Raw genomic sequence first — 25,330 nt, forward strand, 5'->3', positions numbered from 1 at the left:
ATAAGAAAGCGCCGGCGACGCGAGGCGGCAAGCGAGAGATCGTCTGCTTCTGCTACGCTGCGATCGGTTTGGGCAAAGAGAAACGACGACAGTCGCAAAACTGCGGCACATGTCTCGTACATACCGTGGTTCCGTGCAAAATAGAAGAAAGAAGAAAAAAAGAGTCAGCGATGCGCGGTTTTGGGTAGAGTTTAGTGCGCACCAACGCTGTCATATTGCTTCGTATCGCGATCGTCTGTCACCACCGTCGTCGACGTCCAGTGCGTACGCCGAATAAAGTTGTTTACATAAATGCCTGCGTGTCCTTAACGCCCAATTTTTTAAGAAAAAAAAAAGCGCTGGACGTATTTTCTCGGAAGCATTTGCAATAAAAGTTGATAATTATGTTTCGATCATTAAGTTAGCAGACGACCGTCTGAGTTTGCTGCACGCAGACATGGATGTTGCCGGTCCATCACGGATGCCTCCCAAGGTAAAGAAATCAAATTGGTCCGAAGATGATAAGTTTCAATTGGTTTACGAAATCGAGAAACGAAAACGTATAATTAAGAACAAATTTAACAACAATATTACAAAAGCTGCTAAAAGTAAAGCGTGGCAGGAGATCGCATCCGTGATGAATTCGCGGCATCCATCGACGCTGCGCACTGTGCCGCAACTCAAAAAGCAGTGGCAGAACCTCAAATCTCGCAGCCGCGCGGAACTGACCCTCTCGAAGAAAGCATACTCCACGACCGGTGAGTTTACTATACATATGTTTTTACTACACATAAAAATGACGCACACATTCTGTGTGCTAAAGAAGTTTTTTATCCACTTTCTCATTTTCTTGGCTAAATTATAGAAGAAATTAAGATATCAAGCTATTAATACAATCAAATCAAAACAATGAATGTGCTTGCTGCAATCAGATAAAATTTAATGCTCAAACAAAATATAGAGAGAACCTTGTCTTCCACAGGCGCAGGGCGCAACGACCACACGCTGACACCGCTGGCTGAGGCTGTGCTGGCGGTCATCGGTTCCACAAGCCCCAACCTTCTGGGTATCGAAGGAGGCGTAGACACCGACGAGTGAGCTGTCATGTTACTGCTATTTGTACGAAGTCTAGCCTTTCGAGATTCACACGACTGGGGGTTCTACTAGCAAAGCTAATATTGTAATCATAATCATATCTGAAGTTCGCAAGTACTAAATACTGGGCCACTCAAAGAAATGTTCTGGTGTGTTCTCTCCGGAGCAAGAAAGAACCGTGCACATCCAAGAACTCTAAAACTTCGAGCCATGTTACCTGAAGTTAAAGTCGAGCTAGGCATGTCAATGAAAGACCACTGCGCTCATCAATGATGATCATAAAAATAATATAAACAACAATAATAATAATAGTAATTATTGGATTAGGAGAGCCACGGCACTGCAGAAAGGCAGCAGCCCGTGCAAAGTACGCCCGAAATGCCACATCTTCTGATGGTGATTATGTCATGATGTAAGATCACGACCTAATCTTGTGAGATGCAAGATTAAAATGATGGTGATTATGAGCCGACATGTACATGGGGAGGACGACGCAGTCTTCTGAACATCGCAAGCGCCGTTGGCCGAGTCTCGAAAGTTTGGGAAAGAAAAATGATAGCAGACTTAGGCTGGTACACTGCTGAAATGGTAGAAGGTATATCTTAAAAAGGTATCATGCAATCCGAACAAGACAAAGGGGATTGTGTTTCTACTACACTACCATTACAAAATACATTATACTCTCATGATTTCAAACTCCAGGAAGCCATGAATTTTGTTTGATTTATCAGAAATTTATCTAAATAATGATGCAAGATAAATATATGATTCGCCTTATGAGTGGCTTCACATACACAGAAGATATTTCATGCTTTCCTTTACATAGGCCTACTGATCATAACCAGGTATGCTACACATGAAACATTCGTGAAATGTAAGACAAAAGTTTATTTATCCCTCAAAAATGTTCATTGTTGTGGGCTGTTCAAAGAGCACATGACAACTCAAAACGAAATTCAGTTTGTTCATCGGGTCAAGAAGTTGTCTAGTGTGAACTATTAAACGGGGGACACGTGAACAATAAAAGCGGGCACTGCACCACAGTTTTCATAGCAACTTGTGAGGACGTTGTGACTTGCCCATGCTATGCCACTTAAATTCAATGCCGTTGTCCTGTAATTCATATTTTTTGTTCTTGCAGCCCTTTTGTTTAGTACACATCTTTCCGAGCATCGGTGCACTGCAGAGGGAACACCCATGGATCTGTTGCTTCTCCGCAATGTGCCAGTGCTCGGTGTATGCCATGCTACCAGATCACAGCGTCTGCGAAAGTTGCTGTAGAAATTTCCGCATGAGCCCCGTTGAGTGCGCTTATCACCGAGCACCGGTGCATTGCAAAGAAGCAACAGCTCCATGGGTGTTCCCTCTGCAGTGTATCGGTGCTCGGAAAGAAGCACACTCAACAAAAGGGCTGCAAGAACAAAAAATATGAATTACAGGAAAACGAAATTCGGTTTAAGTGGCATATGGATACACTAAGAACATAGCGAGACAACCAAACTTAGGAAATTTGTTTGAATTAACCAGAAGTATAATATCCGAGTTTGAATTATCGCAAGACTACCGTATACAGGCTAGACTTTTATGAAGTCAAGCTGAACTATGACAAACAGCAAAAAAATATATTGTTTTATGTTGAAAATTCTACTGCTACGTAGACCCAAAGGTCACAAACACAAAGCTTGGACCTCATTTGCTTCAGGTCCGTTGTATTGAGATGGCAAGTCAAATGAATGAAGGCACAAAGCTGAGACAGTCTGTTGCATAAACATATTTGTGCGAGATTAGTGCTCTGAAATCTCGCTCATTTCGTAGGTAGCATTCACTGTCACAGCTGAGTTCGCTGCTGCTGAGCATATGCTGACGTCAAGCTCTTGCAACACTTCCAACATGCACATTGCATACCATGAGGAATGTCTTTTCTGAAATAAAACCACCTTGAAAGGGTGAACAGTATTGATAAATAAAAGAAATCAGAAGTAATCCTGAGCAGTCAGTTCAAATATGGTGTACAGTGAGTACAATTTATTAAGCACCGACCAGTAGACACTACTACTAAATTTGGAATCACCCTGAGCAGATCTGTTGCTCAACATGGTAGTCTTTGACATAAAACAGAATTGTAGGGACAAGCAACCAGAAATATCTGGCCGGCATCAACACTGCACACTGGATCTCCATGAAGCCAGCTGTTTTCACAACTAATAGCCGCAACAGTCAAGATCGGGCTTGACCTGCACACTGTAGGCTGGCTTTACTAAAGCCCACATACTTTCACAACTAATAGCAGCAATGGCCGAGAGCTGAGGAGTCGAGCTTGATCCACATTCACACAAAAAGCATGAATGAAATACAAATAAGAGTGTTTCAAATTATGTACAAGGGTGACAAGACTGACATTCTGGTGTATTTTCCTTAGGGCCAGCACAGCACCAGTCAGCGTGCAGCCAATTACTGATGAGGAGGTTGGAGAGGACAGAGTCCTGAACTACGAAGTTGAAGTGGACCCCGGGGTCGCATTCCTCGAGGTGCCGGAGTCCGAAGAAACGCAGGACTACGAGCCTCCGGACTGGCCGATGGACGAGGATGAGGCACCCGTGGAGCCTGGTGCAGCAGCTGCGCTGCTACGTCGGGAGGGGCCTCCTCCTGTGGCAGGGGGACCGCCTGAGGCAGAAGCTGCTGCTGAAGGGCGACCGGCACCACTGGGCCGGCAGGGACCACCTCGTTCACGACCGGTCTGGAGGCCCAGCGCACCACCCGCAGGCTCGGCAGCCAGCACACGGGCTGCAGACAAACAGTTCTATAAGGACATCATGGAGCAACAACACGAGAACGTAAAGTTAGAACGGCAGTGCCTCCTTGCCAAACTGAAGGCGACGGAAGAGCAGGCAAGGGCAGCAAGGGCAGCCTGCGAGGCTGCCGAAATGATGAAAAAGGCTGCAAACTTTTATATTGAACAGGGAGAAAAAATTTTCATGTTACTTGGGAAGGGCCTACAACAAGACCCTTAAAGGGGAGGAGGGGCCTTCAGTTTGGCAAAGAGGCACTGCCGTTTTAGCTTTACTTTGTAAATACAATAAACAGTTTTTTTTGGTTAGTTCTCTTCAATGTCTTTTTGGTTCCAAGTATGCAAAAAAATTCCACTGCATTATGTATTTCATTTAGCAACATGAAAAACTAAAGAAATGATGCATCATAAAAAAATGCAACGACTTTTACACACTCAGCTAAGTAAAAGTGAAAGTCATTAGTGTAATAAACACGCGTAAAGACCGCACCCGCAAAAAAAAAATGTTTGCCTTGCGCACCATTGCATTTGTACAGGCCTGAGCGATGTCACCGCCGACGTGGCATGCAGTCAGCATCAAAGCTTTTTTTTCCTTTGCAATCCTTACAATCATCTCCCTTCTTGCTGCCTTTGTCGAAGTTGCTTAAGGCACATTCAGCCAAAACACCTAACTATTCATCTCCCTTTTTATGTTTGAGCAACCTTCATCTATGATCCACGGACGTCAAAGCCGAGTGGGAACGACAACGAAAGAAAGTACAAACTGCAGGTCCAAAATGGAAGCGCAGCGGCGTAAAGGCCCATACACACAGTTTCGTTTCAGTGCGTTTGACTGCACTGTATCGAAAAGTAGCCACAACTCCTTGGGCTGCCTGTGGTTCATATAAAACAAAGCAACTAACTTGCTTATCAGACGGCAAACAAACGGGGGCCCCGCACCATGCTGGTGATTGACTTCCCACCACATGGAAGCACTTACCAAGGCATAGGATGCCACAAATTGCCCGGACATGCACTGATGTGCACCCTATTTTCTACAAAACTACCTGGTTTTTGGCATGCGAACTTGAAAAACTGTGCCAAACTTACGATGACGACATTCAACCAGCCTGTACAAGATATTTCGGCGTTGCTAAAGTGTGCTACGAGCAGAAAGTTCCCATATGCCACCGACAAAGTTTTGATGCGAAAGGCTATTGTGTCGGAAGAACAAATTTAAATATGCGGTTCAAGGAATAACTGGAATCCTGCAATTATTTGACCAGCGGCTCTAGACGCCACTCATAGTAAAGTTATGAGTTAGTGAAGTATTGATAAACAATGCAAGGATCCATATGTCATGGACCGCAAAGGCCGATGTTTCGGTGGCAGCGTTTCAGCGAGCATGCATTTGGGGGCCACTGCCGACTGATCACTGCCTGGCCGAGCTCGCGGCGAGGCATGCTTCCCGTACTCGGCGAGGAGGCCCCGAAGGTGCGCTCAAAACATGGAAACTACATCATGAAGATAAAGGCAAAGGGCATCGTTATCACGAACAGGCAAGGCTGATGCAAAGAGTGTGAGAACATAAATGTTAAAAAGTGTTGTCAATGCACCGCCACGAAGAGTCCTGCCAACTGTGCAGCCGCAGCCCTCCTCTGCCACTCGGACCTTCTTTTCTTTGACGGTTACTCTGTTGCGGGGCGACTCAATGAAACTATCGCCGCGATACATAGCAAGTGCTACAGCTGAATCAGGCGCATTTTACCATAGCTCTCGCTGCAAATGGCCGTCGCCTCAACCACCAGTATACAGTCGACTACAGACATGATGGTTGTAATCACATTCTGCTTGTACAGTGGCGTCGAAACGAAATAGGGGGGCGGGGGAGAGACTGCCCCCCCGACAGGTCAGAAATTTAATGGAAAAGATATGGGGGAGGAGTGCAAACTTGCCCTTCCCCCCCACCACTGTCGCCCTCCCCATCTGCTGAATGGTCCTGATGTCTCTGTGCTTGTAATCACCCATTTTTTCTGACAAAAACTTTTACTTCAGTGTCCTATTCGAAAGTTTCTGGCAATAGCCACAGTTTCAACAGACTGTTCATGGTGACTGTTGTGTGTAGAGTGGTGGCACCATCGGGGACACGGACCGCAATCCTAGAAGATTACGCCACACCGCGGAAAAAATGCAATGCACGCAGTCAACGGCCAACGCCAGCCAGTGAACCTATCATGTCTTCATTACGTAGCCTTTGTATCTTGAGTCAATAAATAGTTCATGTTATCCGGTCATCATCTACTGGCCAGGATCTATCATGTGGTGATGAGGATAAGATTGCATAGAGACTGCCGCACTCTACGGCCCCACATCGGAACGTACAGGTGAGGCAGAAGGTTTGTGAACATCGCCCTTTGTTCGGGTACCCCCCTTGTACCCTCGACAAGAAATGGCGACCCTGGGACAGATAGGAGAATTCAACCCTGCGTTTCCGGAGAAGGGGGACGCCTACAAGGCAAGATTGCACTTCCACCTCGAGGCAAACGATATCACCAACCCAACCAGAAAACGTGCTGTTTTTTTTGGCGTTTGCGGTGCTGCCACTTTTGACTTAGTACAATTGTATACTCGCGTTGGCAACTCCCAAAACGAAGACCTTCAGCCAACCGTCGGAGATTGTACGCCAGAATGCCTTTACCGGCGGAATCAGGGTCCCGAGAAGTCTGTGGCCTTATTCATTGTGGAACTACGGCAGTTGTCACAAAACTGCAACTTTCCAAATCTCACGGAAACACTGTGAGATCTACTCGTGTGTGACCTGAGGGATGAAACTCTTGAAGCTCGACTTTTCGCAAAAAAAAAACTCTCGTTCAAGATCGCTCAGGAAGAAGTGCTGGCAGCTGAAGCGGCGGCTCAAAGCACCACGATGTGAGGGGAGGAGAACCAACTGTGGCAACCAACGTTGCCATACATCAGGACTAAGAGGAAGGAGAAAACACGCTTAGGCAACCGACAAGGAAACAGTATACCACGGGAAAACAAAGCCTTGCAATGGGTGCAGAGGAGCTCACGCACGGGAGTATTGTCAATTTAAGGATGCCCAGAGTCACTTATGCAGAAAAATCGGCCGCATCGACTGTGTGTGTCGCATGAAACAATGAGCGCAGAGCGGGCCATGGGAACAAGAGGATCCAAAACCATGGCGAACGTTCTGAACTTGAACACACAATCTGATGATGTGTACGATACTAACCAACTGGCCCCGCCACAGGCATCGCAGACACGTAAGCACCGGACGTCGGCAATGATGGAAGTTGACTAGGGGTCAGAGTTATCGATCATCCCAGAACAAACAAATGAGGTCATGAAGAAGATGCTGCACCGGGTGAGCCATTTCAATCGCAAGTCAGATTTCCATTGCAATACGGTGCAGGTCAAGGGGGTGTATAAGGTCCATGTCAAGCACAGCAGTTTCGAAGGAGACCAGAAACTGCCAGTAACACAGGGACAGTGGACAACCCTCCTTGGCATGGACTGGTTTAAACCATTGGGAATCAGGCTGCTAGGGGTAAATAAGGTCACAGGGCTGTCTATTGAAGGTGTGCTTGCAAAGTATGATGGCGTTTTTGGGTAAAAGATTGAGAAGTTTGAGGGACCCCCAGTATCGCAGCACCTTGACTTTACAATGATGCCAATCCGCATGAAACCCTAGCAAATGCGCTTTGCGCTCACGCTTAAAATTGACGCTGAACTTGATTGCTTTATTGAACAAGGCATTTTCGAGCCGGTCATGCAACCAAAGTGGGAGACCCCGATTGCGACGCCCATGAAGGCAACTGGAAACATTAGAATATGCGGCGCCTACAAGTGCACTTTCAACAAGGCACTGGCTCAACACCCGTACCTGATCCCCATGGTACAGCACCTCCTGACATCACTCTCGGGGGGGGGGAGGCTCTTTGAAAAACTGGATTTGGCAGAAGCTTACCAGCAGCTGGTGGTTGATGAAGAAGCGGCGGAGGCACAAACCATCACAACCCATCGAGGAGCATTTCGAGTGAAGTGGCTACGGTTTGGAGTAAATGTTGCTCTTGGGATCTTTCAGAGCTTCATGGACGACCTCCTGAAGGGGATCACCAGGGTTGTGTCATAATTCGATAACGTTCTAATTGCTGCAAGCACCAAAGAAGAGTTGGCAGGCCACCTCGAGGAAGTCCTGCACCGTCTTGCTGATGCTGGACTCAGGGTAAGAAGTGAAAAGTGCCATTTTGAAGTGTCGCAGCTCGAGTTCCTGGGATTTCTTATTGACGAGACGGGTGTGCACCCAACAAAAGAAAAGGTGAAGGCGATTCATGAGGCACCAGTACCAACAAGCAAACAGGAGCTACAGGCTTTCCTAAGACTGCTAAATTTCTATTGCATCTTTCTACGAAAAAGGCAGCAGTGGCCGAGCCACTACGTCAGCTACTTGACAAAGAGGCACGGTGCGAGTGGACGCCTCTTCATGAACAAGTTTTCAACGAACGCAAGCAGCTGCTGTCCTCAGCAAGTGTGCTGCACCATTATGATGAAACAAAGCCCTTTGTGCACACTTGTGATGCCTCGCCATAAGACATACATTAAAGCTGTACTTGGCCGTCGACCGGAAGATGACAAAGAGGTCCCCGTCGCATTTTACTCCCACACATTGACATCTACCAAGCCAAACTATGTTCAAATCAACAAAGAAGCCTTTGCAGTGCTGGCAAGCGTAAAGAAGTTCCATGACTACACGTATTGCCTTCGAGATCATAACACCACAAACCACCTTTGGGACTGTTCATACCTGCAAAGCAAATGCCATACATCTTGTCTCCACGAATGTTGCGTTGGACGATCCTACAGAATGCTTATAACTACAGTTTGGATCATTGACCTCGGAAGGACATACAACATGCCGATGCATTTAGTTGCCTCTCACTTGCCATTCCAGAGTTTGTGGTGCCACCTCCTCTAGAAGTTTTGTTTCTGGAGAACACATCCAATCCACCGCTCCACGCCAAGGACGGCGCACAAATGACAGCAAAGAACACCGTTTGAAGGGTTCTCAACTGAGCTCTGAAGGGTTAGCTGCCAGGCGGCCTTGAGGCAAATTTCCAGCCATTCAAGATTCGACAACATGAGATGCCGGTTCACAAAGGATGTATACTTTGGGGGAACAGGGTCGTAATTCCCCCAGAAGGCCGGAAGGTGTTGCTGGAGGCCCTCCATGTCGGACATCCTGGCATCGACCAAATGAAGGCTCTGGCTCGCAGCTATGTGTGGTGGCCCAAGATGGACAGAAGCATAGAAGAGCATGTGATCAAGTGCATGGCATGCCAAGAGTCACGACCTGCACCTCCTCGTGCCTCAGTAGACGCATGAAATGCAACTCCAGCACCGTGGTCTCGGATGACGGGGCTCAGTTCACCTCCGAAGAATTCCGCACATTCTTGAAAGCCGGTCTCATCAGACACATCACGTCAGCACCCTTCCACCCGTCAACTAACGGACAAGCAGAGCGCATGGTGCACACAACGAAAGATTCGCTACAGCATATTGTAAAAGGGAACATGAGGGCAGCATCTGACCAGTTTTCTGCTACAGGAGCATGTAACACCATGCATGATGACAGGCAAGAGCCCAGTGGATATGCTGATGAACAGGAGGTCGAAGACAATACTTGACCGACTGCACCCAGACCTGACTGAGAGCATGAGGAAGGGAGCTGATGAAAATTCCAGCGAAGGAGCCCAACCGAAGTCACGAATGTTTCGAACAGAAGACCCAGTATTCATATGCAGCTACAGCAGTGGCCCTTCATGGATACTGGCGACAGTGGTTGAAATGACGGGTCCAGTTTCCTACAAAACCCGCACCCAGGAGGGCATTATCATGCGACGTTCTGTCGACACGGTGTGTAGGAGCGGTGCATTGAGAGTTGCAACAGACAGCATCAGCCATGGAGAACGGCAAGCTGCTCGTCCTGAACCACCCGGGCACCCGGATACAGGCAGCGCAGTGCAAACATTGGTGATGGGCCCAGTGCAAGATGTGGATGTGGCCAGGCAGAAGAGATCAGACGGGGCTCGAGCTCTTCGAGAAAGAGTTCACTTAGGGGGAAGGAGTGTTGTGTATTGAGTGGTGGTACCATCTGGAAACAGATGCCAAACCTAGAAGACCATGCCACACCGCGCGAACATTGCAAAGCATGCAGTCAACGGCCTACACCAGCCAACAAACCTGTCACGTTGTCATGTAGCCTTTGTATCTTGAGTTAATAAATAGTTAATTGTATCTTGTCGTCATCTACCGGCCAGGATCTAGCAGTGACTATACCTGAAGTGTACTGAAAAAAGTTTGTTAGTTACGGCCTCATTATTTCAGGCACAGTATGATCAGACCGTTTAAAAAAAGTTGGCCCCGAGATATTCGTAGACAGCATGATTAGTACTTGTACCTAACTAATTCAAAAACAACCCTTACCATTTTTTTCCAGTTTTCTGTGCACCTGGTTGTATGCGCACTCCGCTGGCGTGTCTACCCAGCGGTACGGCACGATCAATCACGGCCATCGTAGCCGATCGCCATCCACGATGACGAGCCCGTTTGAAGTTCCTCCTCCGAAGTTGTCTCTGATACAGCTCTGCGATAGCATGTGGAGGTCATGGGTGCTTCCTTGCCACTTGGCGACCACCTCACGATCTGCGAGCATATGCCGACCACCAAGAGGACTACCTACTTGTCCGGCGTTGGTTCCGAGGAGCTCCGCTGCTGGTGACCACCTGAAGTGGAGAAATATGTCTGAGATTCGTTCATGACAGACAATAAAAATTCTAGCGCAGTTTCGATTCAAATATATATAGCCACGCCATAACAATTCCTAGCGAAGGTTCATAAACACTGCTATAACGTATCAAGCTACTCGCTATCTTCCAAAATGTTTTGGAACATGACGTTTGTCGGGAGTTGACGCTGACATTTTGAGAAACTGTTTGCTTTTCCGACTGTTTTTAAACACGAAACACATCATTTTTCAAAGGAAGGACTGCCTCGGAACTGTACCTCGGCCAACTCCGTGATCCTCGGGTTGAAAATCGTCTGAACAATAAGACTACATACTACGTCTTGCTTTCCGTTCATTCTTGAATGGATGGCGCTGCATTTGTGTCAGAAACTGAGCCGCAAAAATAAGTTATAATTATGCCAAACTTTTTCACATTTGCCTTTACGAAACAGCACAACAAAACAGTGGTGTTATTGATATTATTTCTTACCTGAGCACTTGCATCAGGACATGGGTGACCAGTCAAGCTCACAGGAAAACAAGCGATTGCGAAACCACCAAACCGAAAACGAAACAGTCGTGGCAGGCTTTCCTGTCGAAGACGTCGATGGCGTAGAAGCAGACTAAACTCGCTTCAACAAAAGCATTCACCCATTAAAAATGACTTGTAGCCGGTGCGTAGTGGCTGGTGGTAGCCACGTCCGACATTTTGTTTTCTCAGGCGGTCTCATCTTGGGTCTCAGCTGAGACCCAACGTAAGACGCCGGTTGAGCCGCTTGCTCGAAACGAAATTGGAACCGTCTCAGCCAAGTCAGGACTTGAGTCCGGTACCTACAACCGAGTGAGCGGTGCCTCGAGAGGGAATCTAGGGAAAACGGAGAAAAACGAAGAATCCGGACGTGGATGTGACACGGGGTCGTCTGCTACGCCGCGGTCGTTTTGGACAGCGACAAACGACGACAGTCTCATAATTACTGGGTCGTGTTTTTCGTGCAAACTGTGGTTATACGTGAAAAGCGACAGCAAGCCGCGGTTCTGGGCGTTGTCTGTCACCACCATCGTCGACGTTGAGTGCGTACGCCGAATAAAGGTGTCCACAGAAATGTCCGTTCGTGCCGATGCATTTTCTAAGAAAAAGGAACAACACTGTACGTCCCTTCAAAGGTAAAGACGAATGTAATTTGGTGCAAAGATAAAAAGTATCAATTGGTGTACGAAATGCAGAAACAAAAACGCGTAATTCGAGAGAAATTTAACAAGATTACAAAAGTTGCTAAAAAGAAAGCACGGCATCTGTTCCATAGAGATCATACATACTGTCCGTACTGCACTAGCGGGACCAACCGATGCTACGCACAACACAAAAAGTAAAAAAAAAAAAAAGTTGCAGAACGTAAAATTTTTTAGCTGCAGAGTTGACGCTTTCCACAAGGGCGAGTTTGTTATACATTTGTCTTTACTGCACATAAAAATGAAGCACACATTCTATGTGCTCAATCAATTTTTTTCACTTCTTATTTTCCTGGTTAAATTATAGTAATAGTCAAGAGCTCTGTATTTAAACATCCCTTCTAATTTTCCTGGCTAAATTATAGAAGTTGTCAAGAGTTCTGGATTGAAAACTTTTATTACAAACAAATCAAAACAATGAATGCACTTGCTGCAATCAGACAAAATCCAATGACCCAAGAAAATGTAAAAAGAGCCGTCTTCCACAGGCACAGGACCAGTGAGCTGTCATGTTACTGCTGTTTCTACAAAGATACTAGAATGCAGTATGTGCCATTTGATGCAGACAAGTCTAGCCTTTTGAGGTTGACATGATTGGGGGTTCTAGCAAAGCTAACATTGATTTCATAACTGTATCTTGGGTATGCAAATACTAAATACTGGGCCCACTCTAGGAAACATTCCAGCAAGTTCTCTCCAAAGCAAGAAGGATCTGTGCACATTCAAGAACACTGAAACATTGAGCCATGTCATTTCAGTTAAAAGTCAAAATCGGTATTTTTTAATGAAAAAACACTGCACTTATTAATAGAAGAATTAATCTTGTACACTGCTCAAGTGCTAGAAGGTACATTTTAAAAAGGAGTTAAGCAATGCAAACAATACAAAGGTTATTGTGTTTCCATTGCACCATCACCACAAAATACACAGGCTAGAAGCTTATGAAGTAAAGCCGAAACATGGCAAGCAGTAACATGAATTTGATGTTTTATGCCAAAAACTCTACATCTCCGTAGGTCCAAAGGCGACAAACACAACACTTGGACCTCATTTCCTTTGGGACCCATTTTCTTTGGGTCCATTGTATTGAGATGCCAAGTCAAACGAGTGCAAACACAAAGCTGAGAGTCTGTTACATAAATATGTATGTGCAGGTGCTTTTACCCATCTAGCTCATTTTACAGGTAGTATTCACTGGCGGCCATAGCTGAGCTCGCAGCTGCGGAGCACATATACTGACGGCAAGCTTCCACAGCACCTGCAACATGCACATTGCCCACATGAAGAATGTCTTTTAGAGTGCAGCTCTTAGGCGTGCGTCTCCGGAGTGAGTGGTGTCGGTGTTGGCCTAACTGCACGTTACATTGGGACGTTTCCCATAATGACATCCCATGTGACGTCACTAGGGTCACGAGTGACGTCAGAAAGGTCACTTGTGAAGGTCATGAGGGAGGAGGGAGGGGGAGGGAAGGGGTGGAGGGAGGATGGAGGGGAGGAGGGGCATACCTGTTGGTAGTGTAATGGACCGTTATCGGATGGCGACACGAATCCAGCGCTAAGGTCGTGCAGCCGTTCCCCTTCTGTTTGCATTTTCCCCCCTCTCTTCCCGCTTGATAAACAAGATGGCAGCTTGACAGCTGTATGTCGTTTCTTCATCCCCAAATCCACTCGATCCGCGTCCCAGAAATGTGGTCACACTGTGCACTTAAGATAAACAAACAGGTTATGGGCCCAGGACGACACATCGACCATTATTTCGGAAAAGGGGTCACCTTTAATGAGTGATGAAAAGGTACGACCACATTGAAGAAAAAACTGTCAAGCAACACCGTCATCGCTACGTCGTGCCGATGCCTGAAGAAGATTAGACGAGCATGAGTGTAGTGAAACTGTCAAGGACGAAGTGACTGACAAGCGGTGTGTGCCCGTCAAGAAAGTAAAAGGTGGCGCGTTCTTCATCAGACGGATGGAGCGTCGCCGGACACCGGTCTCGCTGCGGACTCCATGGGGTGTTATGTTCGGAAGACGTCTACACACACCAAGCGTGGGTACAGCGAAGTTGTCGGTAAGAAGTGACCTTTGCGCTTTCCGAGCAGGACGGATCATCGTGCGACACCTGTGGCTGTCGGAAAGAAGTACTGACATCGGTTCGGTGCGTGCCAGTGATGAAAGTGTCGGGAAGAAGTGACTGACACGCCAGTGACGAATTTCTCGGCAAAGAAGTGAACGAAGGAGAACTGCGTCGACGGTTCGTGGAAGACGTCGTCAAACCTGTACATGTGTTCCTGCTTCGCTGGGTGCCACAAGACGTGCAACAAGAACCCAACGCAAGTTCATCGCTGTAAGCCTACTTCGAACCGCTCTCGACAAAGCAAAGCGATAGGATGGCGGCGCTGGACGAATTCAAAATACCAAAACTCTCAAACGAAAATTACCATGCGTGGGCGATTTGAGCCAGAGCGGCATTCGTCCAGAAAGGCTGTTGGGAAGCCATGGAGCCTGGCTATGGTGGGAGAGAAGTGATGAACGACGAGAGGGAGAACACCAAGGCTTTGACATTCATGTTCCTAGTAGTGGAAGACACCTGTCTGGACGACATTGGGGAATGTTTGACAGCTCGTGAGGCTTGGAATACATTGGAAGAGATACATTTAAAGTGTGGGCTACTGCATGCTCTTCAGTTGATGGGAGACTTCTCCAGCACCAGAATGGAGCCAGATGAAACCATGAAGGATTACCTGGATTGAATAATGAACCTACAGAGGAAGCTTTAAACGGCAGGATACGCCTTCACTGACAGGGAAGTGGCACTGGTGATGCTGATGGGCTTGCCAGAAACGTATGAATCACTTATCCTAAATCTTGAGCAAGACGAAGGAACGCTCACGACGAAGAAGGTGAAAGCAAGGCTGCTGGTAGAAGAAAAGCGCCAAGTCAAACGTGAAAAAGACAAACTAAATGAGAGTGAAGAAAACAAGGCCCTCATGACAAAGAACAAGCCATTATGAGGAGCAGTCAGCTCCACAAACGTAACGGGCAAGAACATTTTTTAAGGAAAGCAGCAACTGGCACTGGTACAAGCTGCTTTGAACCGAAACAATGAGTTCGGTGCGGAAAATTTGGACACATTGCCAGGGAATGCAAGGAGGGTCCCGATGACGAAGGATGCGGCTCAAAGAGAAGACGAAATTCCAGTGAACCGAAGAAGGCGCTCTGTGCCAGAGGTGGAAGTTCCTCAGGGTCACACATCTGGTACCTTGGCAGTGGAGCAATTGACCACATGACGTCAAACAGAGCCAAATTCACCACTTTCAAGCCCTGCTGTTCGACTGTTGAGGCAGCAAATAAGGAGGTCATGGAAATCGTCGGGAGAGGACAGGTAAAGATTGAACTTTCGAAAGACTGCGGTGGCACTGTCGTCGAGCTCCAAGATGTCCTCTACGTACCAAGCTTAGACGGTAACCTCTTGTCAGTTGGGAAGATTGAGGAACGTGGACTGAGCGTGACTTTCAGCAACGGAAAAGCTAAAGTGATTGAAGCAAATGGTGACCTTATTGTCGTAGCCAAGCGCGATGGTAAATTGTACACTGAGAGTAAGTCGCTTGCAACATTGAAGTTAGCAAAGGCGACAGACGTCGCCCTGTGGCATCGACGACTCGGTCATCTCCACCATGAAGCTGTCGAAAAACTTTGCCAAAGTGGTAGAAGCAGTCAAGATGCAAAGTGCTCGACATGTGCACTCGGCAAATTGAAGAAAAGCAGCTTCCGAAGAAGGGTGGAACAAAGGCTAAGGCCCCACTGGAGCTGGTTCACTCGGATGTAGTTGGAAAGATCACACCTGCCTCGAAGGGAAGGTCGAACTACTTTGTCACATCCATTGATGACTACTCCAGATTCACTGTAGTGTACCCAATGAAGACGAAGAATGAAGTGCTGGACAGATTCGACCAGTACAGACGAATGGTCGAGATTCTCCACAACACGAAGGTGAAGACTTTGCGTAGTGACAATGGAGGAGAGTACACAAGCAAAGAGTTTGATGAGTACCTGGCCAAGCATGGCATAAAGCGTCGGCTCACCATTCCTGGCATACCTGAGCAGAATGGAGTTGCCGAGAGAATGAACCAAACTCTGCTTGACATGACGAGGTGTCTCCTCATCCAGTCAGGCGTCCCCAAAGAACTTTGGGCTGACGCCGTTGTCACTGCAAGTCACATCATCAGGAACAAGTGTTCATCGAAAGCAGTCGAAGGAGAGTCACCAGAAGCTCTGTGGACAGGGGGAGAAGTGAAACTGGACCACCTAAGAGTGTTCGGATGCAGAACATGGAGTCTGCGAAACAGACGATGCAAGGGAAGCAAGTTGGACCCGAAAGCAGAGGAGTGCATACTGGTCGGCTACCCAGAAGGAGTGAAGGGGTACAAGCTGTGGAACCAGAAAGAAGACCGCTTCTTTGTGAGTCGAGACGTCACCTTCGAAGGAGACTCCTTCCCGTGCAAGCTTGCCCAGGCTCCAAGCACTGACGTTGATGTATGTGACGACACCGAGGGCACAATCATTTTTCAAGTAGAAGACAGGTGGAGCGGGTCACGTGAGGTTGGTGGTTCAGATCGAAATGATACTGGCCACAACAATGCCGAAGAAGTTAGATCATCAGCTGATGAAGACGACAATGGAGCTACACAGCAGATATCCAACGTGACAGATTGTGGTACGCAAGCATACAGAAGGTTGGCGAGACTGGCAAAGAAGGGACCACGTCAAAGTGGATGTCACGGCTCCTGCATAGCCAAGCAAAACAACCGGGAAGATCCAGAAACTCTACACGAAGCCTTTTCTGCATCAGACAAAGAGAGATGGAAAGCAGCTATACAGAGTGAACTGAACAGCCTTGAAGCTTCAGGAACATGGGAACTGGTGCCACGACCGAAGGAGAGACAGGTCGTAAAGTGCAAGTGGGTAATCCGCAAGAAATACGACGAGAATGGTGACTTGGAGAGGTACAAGGCACGGTTAGTAGCGTGCGGATACTCCCAGGTGGAAGGAACCGACTACAAGGAGACCTTCTCTCCAGTTGTCAAGCTGAAGTCCATCAGGACGCTGCTAGGCATAGCAGTCGAGAGAAATTGGAAGATCCACCAGGTTGAAATCACGGCAGCATACTTGAACGGTACACTGAAGGAGACCGTCTACTTGGAACAACCGCAGCCTTTCGGCGTTGCAAGAAGGATGAAGTCTGCCTTCTAAAGAAGACCTTGTATGGACTGCGACAGTCTGGAAGGGAGTAGAATCTCACCTTGGACAAACTGCTGAAGTTGCAGGGGATGACAAGATCGAAAGCAGACCCCTGTTTATATGTCAGCAAAGAGAAGAAGCTCATTGTAGGAGTCTACGTTGATGACCTCTTGATCATCGCAGAAGAGGAGGAAGCGAGTTTGACGCAAAAGACTTGGGGGAAGCCAGCCACATCGTTTCCATATGAATGAAAAGAGAAAGGGATGGAAAACTGACCCTCGATCAGACGGTCTATGCCGTCTGATCAAGGCAAGGCAGATGCTAAGGCAGCATCATCTCTTTTGGATCCTGGAAGCAAGTACCAAAGAGGAGAGAGCAACGACCGAATGAGAGAAGACCTGCCGCGCAAGTACAGACAGGCAATTGGTGCGTTGCTTTACCTTGTCGGAGGAACAAGACCGGACATGGCTTTTGCCACCACTTACGTGAGTCAGTTAAACGAACATCCCACAGAAGAGAACTGGAGTGGCATAAAGCACATCCTTCGCTATGTGAAGCAGACGAAGAATTGTGCACTAATCTACCAAAGAACTGGGAAGTGTGTGCAGGTCTTTTGCGATGCAGACTGGGCTAATGACAAGGCTGACAGGAAGTCATTCAATGGTTATGTGTTGACGCTAGCCGGCGCTGCAATTTCCTGGAGCAGCAGGAAACAACAAAGTACTGCACTGTCAACCGTCGAAGCAGAGTATATGACCATGTGTCATGCTACAAAGGAAGTTATGTGGCTAGAGAACTTCATGAAGGAGCTTGGTGTGCACGAGTTTCTACAGGAACCACAGGTCTTGTTGGTAGACAACCAGGGTGCAATTGCGCTGGCGAAAAATCAAGTCACGTCGGAGAGAAGCAAGCACATTGATCTGAAGCACTTCTTCCTGAGAGAAAAGGTGGAAGAAGGAAAGCTGCAACTCCAGTACAACAAATCGTCGAGTAACTCTGCAGACCTCTTCACCAAGGCCTTGAATGGAAGGCTGACCCTCAAGCATTGTGAACGTTTCGGTGTCAAGAACGTGGACGTGGCGACAGTCCATTAAGGGGGAGTGTTGGTAGTGTAATGGACCGTTACCAGATGGCACCACGAATCCAGCGCTAAGGTCGTGCAGCCGTTCCACTATTGTTTCTATTTTTCCCCTCTCTTCCCGCCTGATAAACAAGATGGCAGCTTGGCAGCTGTATGTCGTTTCTTCATCCCCAAATCCACTCGATCCACGTCCCAGAAATGTGGTCACTCTGCGCACTTAAGGTAAACGAACAATACCCTCCTCTCCGCACCCTCCTCAAGAGCTGCATTCTTATTCGGCATTACAGGAAATTGTAAACGTCTCATTTTTTTTTTGGAACACAATTAATAAGTCATCCTCTGCTTGCACATATTGAGCAGTAAGCTAGTACCATCTATTAAGCACCGACCGGCATACACTCACTAAACTTGGTATCACCCTGAGCACACCTGCTACTTAGCATGGTATTCTTTTTATCACTGGAAAGAAGCACAGGGACAAGCAACCAGAAAATCGGGCGGCCTGCATCAACACTGCGCACTGGCCCAAATTGAAGCAAGCTATTTTCACAAAAAATAGATGCAACAGCTAAGATTGCGCTTGACCTGCACACCATAGACTGGCTCTATTCGAGCCCAGCGACTTTCACAACTAATAGCCACAACAGCTACGATCGGGCTTGACAAACACACTGCAGACTGGCTCTACACGAACCCAGCTACTTTCAGAAATAATAGCCGCAACAGCTACGACCGGGTTCGATTTTTACACCGTAGACTGGTTCCGCTGAAGCCTAGCTACTTTCAAAACCAAGAGCCACAACGGTTGAGAGCTGAGCGATCGAGCTTGATCCACATGCACACAAAACAATTTCCTGAAAAAACAAATAAGAGTGCGCTCGAACTATGTACAGGGGTGACACTAAAAACATTATTGTGGATTGTACTCAGGGTTAGCAAAGCACCAGTCAATGTGCGGCCAGCAACTAAGGTGGTTGGCTCGAAAGGTTGGGCCTTCGGCCACAAGGTCTTTGTGGCCCCCGGGGTCATTTTCCTCAAGATGCCGAGGTCCGGGGAACGAAAGATTACCAGCCTTTGGACTGGCAATTGGACGAGGATGAGGCGCCCCTTCAGCCTGAGGCAGCACTGCTGCCGTTGGAAGGGCGACCACCACCATCAGGCCTACGCTGACCAGGACCGTGTTGTCCAGAACCAGCTTGGAGGCCCAGCATACCACCTGCAGGCTGCAGACAGGCACTATTATAAATACCTGTTTGCACAACAGGCGGAAAACATGCCACTCAAATGAAAATGTGTCCTTCCTTGGCTAAATACAGCCCTCGAGGAGCTCAGAATGGCACAAGCAGAGCACAAAGCAACAAGGGAGACACAGATGGCGGCTATTTTTTATGGAGAACAGTGCAAAAAAAAAAAAAGTCTTAGCCCTGCTAGGGCAGGCTGCTCAACAAGAAAACCCATATAAAAAGGGGGGGGGGGGATTGTAAATATATTAAAATATTTTTCTTAGTTCTCTTCAATGCCCCCACCTTTAGTTTCTAGCATGCACAAACCTTCCACTTCATTATTTCGTTTGGCAGCATGCAAGACTAAAGAAATGATGGCTTCATAGAAAGGTTGCGACAACTTTTACACACTCGGCCAATTAAAAGCGAACATCATAACCACAAAAACACCTGCCACGGCCACACCTCAAGCAAAATGTTTGCCTTCCGCACCATTGCATTTGTATAGGCTTTTTGAGACTTCACCGCCGAGTGGCATGCAGGCAGCGTCAATGCGTTTAGTATTTGTGTCGTGCCGTGAATGCCGTGAAGTTCCGTGCCGTGAAGTTCACTGGCACTGCAGTTTTGAGGTTATTGATATAATAACTCTTCTGGTGCTGGAAAATCAGTGTCTGCACAATACACCAAAATAGGAACACGCACAAGCTACGGCACAAAGCGAAATCATATTTGGATATCATTCAATTACTGTTGGCTCTAGGGAGGGTCAGTGGCGTATTACAGTTCGGAAATTGTATAGCAAAAACTCGCAATGCAGAACCCAGGGACCCTGAGTTCAAAGCTCGTAGCTCAATCCACACCCCTGCCCATTGCACAAGAGAAAGACACCATGTTTGTTCAACAGGAAACTATACTGTCTCACCGTCACTTGGCAAAAAGTAAGTGATATGGTCCCCTCCAGCCAATCGGTGACAAAGGCAAAGCGTAACCCAAGCAGTTGAAGAAGTGGGGAAGGAGGAACTTGGGAAGTTGCTTTCCCTCCCCTGAAACTTAACCTGTAACTCAAAATTGTCCCAAAAGCGGCATTCTTCTCTTTTTCGTCTATCTCTCTGATAGCACTGCACGCACCTAGTGAGTCAAGTGTCTCTTCCCAACCTGCTGATTGGTTTTCTTAGACCGTAGTCTTCGCCTTTTCCCAACCCAGTTATGATGTAATGGATTACAGAAAACCTGCGGCAAACAAACAAAGAGAACCCAAAGGAGTTAAAAAAGAAAAAAAGTTGTTTAACACAATCACACTAATATCATAGCAATGTTTCGGAAACAAGGCTAAAAAGAACAATAAGAGTTTTTTTTAAAGTGCTGAAGTTACACACAGCAAATTATTTTGGTTGAACTATATTTAGCTACGCAGCGAAATGGCATGCTTTGACTCTGTATCTGTATTTCCACAGAAAGTTGACCCCACATTGGCATCAGAAAAATTAACGTCGTCATTATCGTGTCCGACAGCGTAAGAAACGCAGAGTGTCTCTTAATATGGTCACGCTTCTAGGTTTGCAATTATTTCTTACCAGCAAAAGTCGAAAGCTCATTGGCGGAGGCGCAAAATTAAGATACTCGGAACGTACCGCACCCTTTAGAACAGAAAACAGCGTGATGTACCCAAAAGCTATAAATCTAACAAACTGAGGTAATAGGACCTGTGAGGATCATGGACACAGAGAAGTCAGGATCGGGTGTTTCAGCTAATTGTCTGTGGGGTTACAACAACAAACAGAACCCTTCACTCCACTTATTGTGATGCTCGATACAACTGTACTTAGCAGTTCTTTTGCCAGGCCCCATGATACTGCTGCTGTTTGCCATTCGGTGCAGTCTGTCTACAATCAAAATTTATCTACAACCTGGCATGGTGGCTATCTTAGGATACACTGTGCACATAAACCGGTTTGTTCATAGCCTGGCTATTCAATGCGCAGTGTGCCCTTTGCGCTTTAGAAAAAGGTAGCTCTGAGACATCTCACAGACACAGTTTTTCTGAAAGCAGCTCTCCATAACACCAACCTTTCGATTACAAACCGTGTTGTTCCGTAAGCCTGGTTGTACGCACACTCCACTGGCGCAGTCGGCGATCGGAAAGGCGCTATCACCCACGCCCTGCACGGGTAGCCGCAATGGTCAGGCCGCCGTACGCGCCCGTCGCGACGTTCTCCCCGTCACTGCTCTGCGACAGCACGTAGGAATCGTGGATGCTTCCGGGTCACATGGCACCACATTCAGGATCCTCGAGCGCGCGTCCACAATCAGCTGCAAGTTGATAGAGTGACCGTAGTGCTTGTTGACGAACAGTTCCTCGTGCACGGCGGCCCTTGGATCCGAACGTGGGTGACGTCGATGACTCCCACGACGCCCGGAAAGCCGCCCATGACGTAAAACTTCTGCTGCAGTTCGGGGAGTTCCGCTGCTGTTGACCACCCGAAGGAGGAAACATGGTTTACACCGTCAGTTGAATACTATAGCAGTTTTCACTGCCGACATAGTCCTCAAAAGAACGAAGCTTGCCGCGAGATATGATCAATACATGTCATTCGCTACCGTTTTGAAGAGTCTGCTCCTTTTCAAAACTCACTCAAGTATCCACCAGCTGTTTCCACTGACAAGTTGTGAAACTCGTTATTTCAAAACTGTTTTCGTAATGAGGAACTCACCGGGATACGAAAGACCGTGCCACAAAGTGGTGCCCACTGATCTCTATGGTGCCACACCAAAGACAATAAAAATAGAGTGAGCTTGGGGAAGGACCACTACACAACGTTTTGAGGACGCAGTGACGGCGCTGCATGTTGACCAGAAGGGGCTTTTAACTGACGAAAACAAAAGTCTCGATTGCTCCAAAATTACTTCGCAGCTGGCCGCTTAATAAATGTAACATATAGTCGAAGAGGAACGTTAGAAATAAGACTGTTTTCTCACCTCCAAGACTCCGGTGATGCGCATGTTGCTGTCGCGGCGAAGGCGAAACCGAAACCTCGTCAGAAACGTCGAAGGTGTCGAGGGGGCGAAATCGGTCCTGGAAAACACGGTCCGACGGTGCCGCGGAGTGCATTCATGCGGCGAAGATTGTTTGGAGCCGGTGTCTTGTGGCCACGTCCGACATTTTGTTTACTCTGAGACCGCCAGTGAGCCTCCTCGGTTACTGTCTCAAGATCTGAGACTAGAGTTGAGTCAGAGACTCGGTTTTGGTCTCAAGTCCAGACTAAGTTTCGTTTCGAGCAAGTGGCTAACCTCTGAGACTGCCTCAGTTTGGGTCTCCGTTTGGGTCTCAGTTTGGGTCTTAAATCGGCCGCCAGCTAATTTGCTACGGGGCTGTCTCCCGGCTTGAGACACAACTTGAGTCAGAGACTCGGTTTCAGTCTCAAGTCCAGACTAAGTTTCGTTTCGAGCAAGTGGCTCACGTTCGGTCTCGGCTGAGACTGTCTCAAGTTGTGTCTCAACTCTTTCGAGCAAGCGGCCCCTGGTGTTCCCCGTCCAAGTGCTCTGCGGCAGCTGGCCGCATTTTCAGCTTGTTATGGACGAACCTTAACTGCTGAACCGTGCCTAAAAGATGTCGGTCCTTCTCCGACCCGATTGATTGTTCCTCAGCGCGAGTCTTCGCGATCCTCCTGTTCTGAGTTGCCGTCTCGCTCACAGCGTCTCCGAATCTCTGCGCTGGTTCGTGTAGAATCTGTTTTTCATCCGGCTGTTTCGCGCACCGGACAAATCGTCACCTCTTCGTCTGCTCCCAATGCCACTCTTTCGCTGCTCGGCCTAGCATGCATAAGATCTTCAGTTGCAACGTTCGACCGCAACGGCTCGCTCCTCCGGGGCAGCAACAACTTGCAGTGAGGCGGTTTCCGTTTTTATCTTTTTTTATTTTTAGGCCGAACAATTTACCAGTCTGTCGCAGGCATCTTCCGTGGATATAAAGCTATGTATACCTATCTCTCCGAGGACGATGCTATCGCACAAAGACATTGGTTCCAAGAGTAGCATAGTAGCTCTCCCTTTCTCGCGTGCAGCGACGGGACTTTTCAATAGACCTCTTGCTATATTACCCAAGCATGAAGAAGAATGCAGGGATTGGTGTTCCACGCGCCGCACGTGCTGGCCTCAGCAGTAGTAACGTTTCTAAGGCAAATGCCTAAATCAGAAAGAATTTTGCACGCGCGATCATCAACGCTGTATTTTGGTTATTTACTTCGAATCTTTTATACGGGGAAGGCGTGCGCGTGTGGCGCGTGGAACACCAGTTCCTCCATTCTCCTTGATGCTTGGGTAATATAGCAAATGGTCAATTAGTTCACCAGTTCTTCGAAGACGTCGTCCTGTGTGGCAGCCGACAGTTTCGTGGGTGTGCAGTCTTGCGCGTAGACCTTATTGTGGCCGACCCTACTGCACAGGGACACTGGTTCCAAAAATAGCGCCATCCTAATCTCTTTCTCGTGTTTGTTGAGGTTATAGCGATCTGGTTCTAGGCCTGCAGTACTTATTATGATAGGCACTTCGTACCGCACATCACGCTTGTTTATGCTTCTTTAAAATGGTTAGAGCACTGGTAATCCATTGGTTCAGTGTCGGCTAAATCGGTGACACCAGTGGCACCTCGGCGTCCCATTTGTGAAGGATCAAAATCCTCGTTCCCGTCGTTGGAGAATTCACATGACAGAGAAAGGGTGGTGACTGTGCTTCGTGGGTTGCTAGAATGGCAGGTATACGTGGGGTTCGGAGTTTTCGGTTTAAACTGATAAAAACCGATAAAAGTACGCCGAATCTATTTTTGAAACTTCAGTTTTAACCGAAAAAGGTCAGTTTGTAGATGCGGCGTTTAGAGCTTAAACCGATAAAAACCGATAAAAGTATGTCTAATCAGTTTTCTAAAATTCGGTTTCAACCGAAAAAGGTCAGTTTTTTAGGGCCGCGTCAAGGTGGGGGGGGGGGGGGGGGGGGGTGAGGCCAATAGGGGTCAGAACCGATGAGGACAACTATTTCATTTGAGCATGGTATACCTTCCGGTGCTATATCGGCGCTCAGCATGCTTCAGAGCTCTTCGTTTACCGGATGACTGATGACAGTGCAGATTTCTGGTACTTCCAATGCTTCAAAGTGGATTCGTGAGCCGGTGGTTCGACCACATAGTTCAATGGCAACTCGTCAACAGTGAAACTGTGAATGTCGTCAAGCGTTACCAAACGTGAATACGGTGAGCTCTTCTTTTCCAAGAGCTGCCTACTTCAATTTGTTTGAGACGTCGCGACACAAGAAGGTTCTTTGGCTGTCGCTGTCCAGCAATATTTGAACAAAAACTCTTTGATTGAGTGAAGAAGCCCACACTTGGCCTGTTTGAAGCAGTACTGACGGTCCTTGCTTTGCCGCGTTCGTTGGGGCACTAATAACTGCCGCAGAGTTTGGAGTGGAATCTTCTCCAGATTGACCGATGCCCTGCGTAGCTTGAGGGGGTCGGGGAACGTCGCAAAGAATAGTTTGGTGGTGCCCTCCGCAAGTGGTACAGATTAGGCTCCTTGTTGTGCGGCTGGCACGAGCGATGTGGTTGCGTTTGCCACACTTAAAGCAGCAGCGCGCCCGTGTGAGCCTTGATCGTTTTTCCTGGGTTGATAGTGCAACCTGGCAGCCCTGAACGTCGTGTTCGGCGGAGCCACAGAGCGGACACGTAAGAACTTGGCGGTGAACTGGGTCGTTGGTCAGTGCCAGTGCAGATGGATTGCTCGATATGGACTGAGTTTGTAAGTTCGGCTGATGGGGTGTTCCTTCGGATGCCCGAGGAGGTTGTTTCATGCACCGTTCCTCTCGTATCTCTATCTGGATTTGAAGAAACGTCATGATAAGCTTGACTTGATCGTCTGGGGCCATTCCAA

The 25,330-nt window shown here is 47.7% G+C and overlaps 2 protein-coding genes and 1 pseudogene across 2 annotated transcripts; all 3 read left to right on the forward strand.

Annotated features, from left to right (window-relative positions):
* Positions 1-436: 436 nt before the first annotated feature.
* On the forward strand, positions 437-4,085 carry LOC120850690 (nuclear apoptosis-inducing factor 1-like). The gene is made up of 3 exons (XM_040223307.1): positions 437-737; positions 962-1,073; positions 3,494-4,085. Exons 1-3 carry the CDS (start codon positions 437-439, stop codon positions 4,083-4,085), a joined length of 1,005 nt encoding a protein of 334 aa, XP_040079241.1.
* A 10,175-nt stretch (positions 4,086-14,260) lies between these two features.
* LOC120850691 lies at positions 14,261-14,979 on the forward strand (annotated as a pseudogene).
* A 2,596-nt stretch (positions 14,980-17,575) lies between these two features.
* Positions 17,576-18,205, forward strand: LOC120850692 (secreted RxLR effector protein 161-like). Its single transcript, XM_040223308.1, has one exon. The coding sequence runs from the start codon at positions 17,576-17,578 to the stop codon at positions 18,203-18,205; it is 630 nt and encodes a 209-aa protein (XP_040079242.1).
* Positions 18,206-25,330: the final 7,125 nt, after the last annotated feature.

Source organism: Ixodes scapularis, unplaced genomic scaffold (genome assembly GCF_016920785.2).
Source record: "Ixodes scapularis isolate PalLabHiFi unplaced genomic scaffold, ASM1692078v2 PGA_scaffold1__304_contigs__length_218370807, whole genome shotgun sequence".
Classification (NCBI taxonomy): domain Eukaryota; kingdom Metazoa; phylum Arthropoda; class Arachnida; order Ixodida; family Ixodidae; genus Ixodes; species Ixodes scapularis.

Coding starts and splice junctions, on each gene's coding strand:
- LOC120850692 (XM_040223308.1), top strand. CDS start 17,576: ATGGCTTTTGCCACCACTTACGTGAGTCAGTTAAACGAACATCCCACA.
- LOC120850690 (XM_040223307.1), top strand. CDS start 437: ATGGATGTTGCCGGTCCATCACGGATGCCTCCCAAGGTAAAGAAATCA. Junction 738..961: donor GAAAGCATACTCCACGACCG/GTGAGTTTACTA, acceptor TGTCTTCCACAG/GCGCAGGGCGCAACGACCAC. Junction 1,074..3,493: donor GGAGGCGTAGACACCGACGA/GTGAGCTGTCAT, acceptor TATTTTCCTTAG/GGCCAGCACAGCACCAGTCA.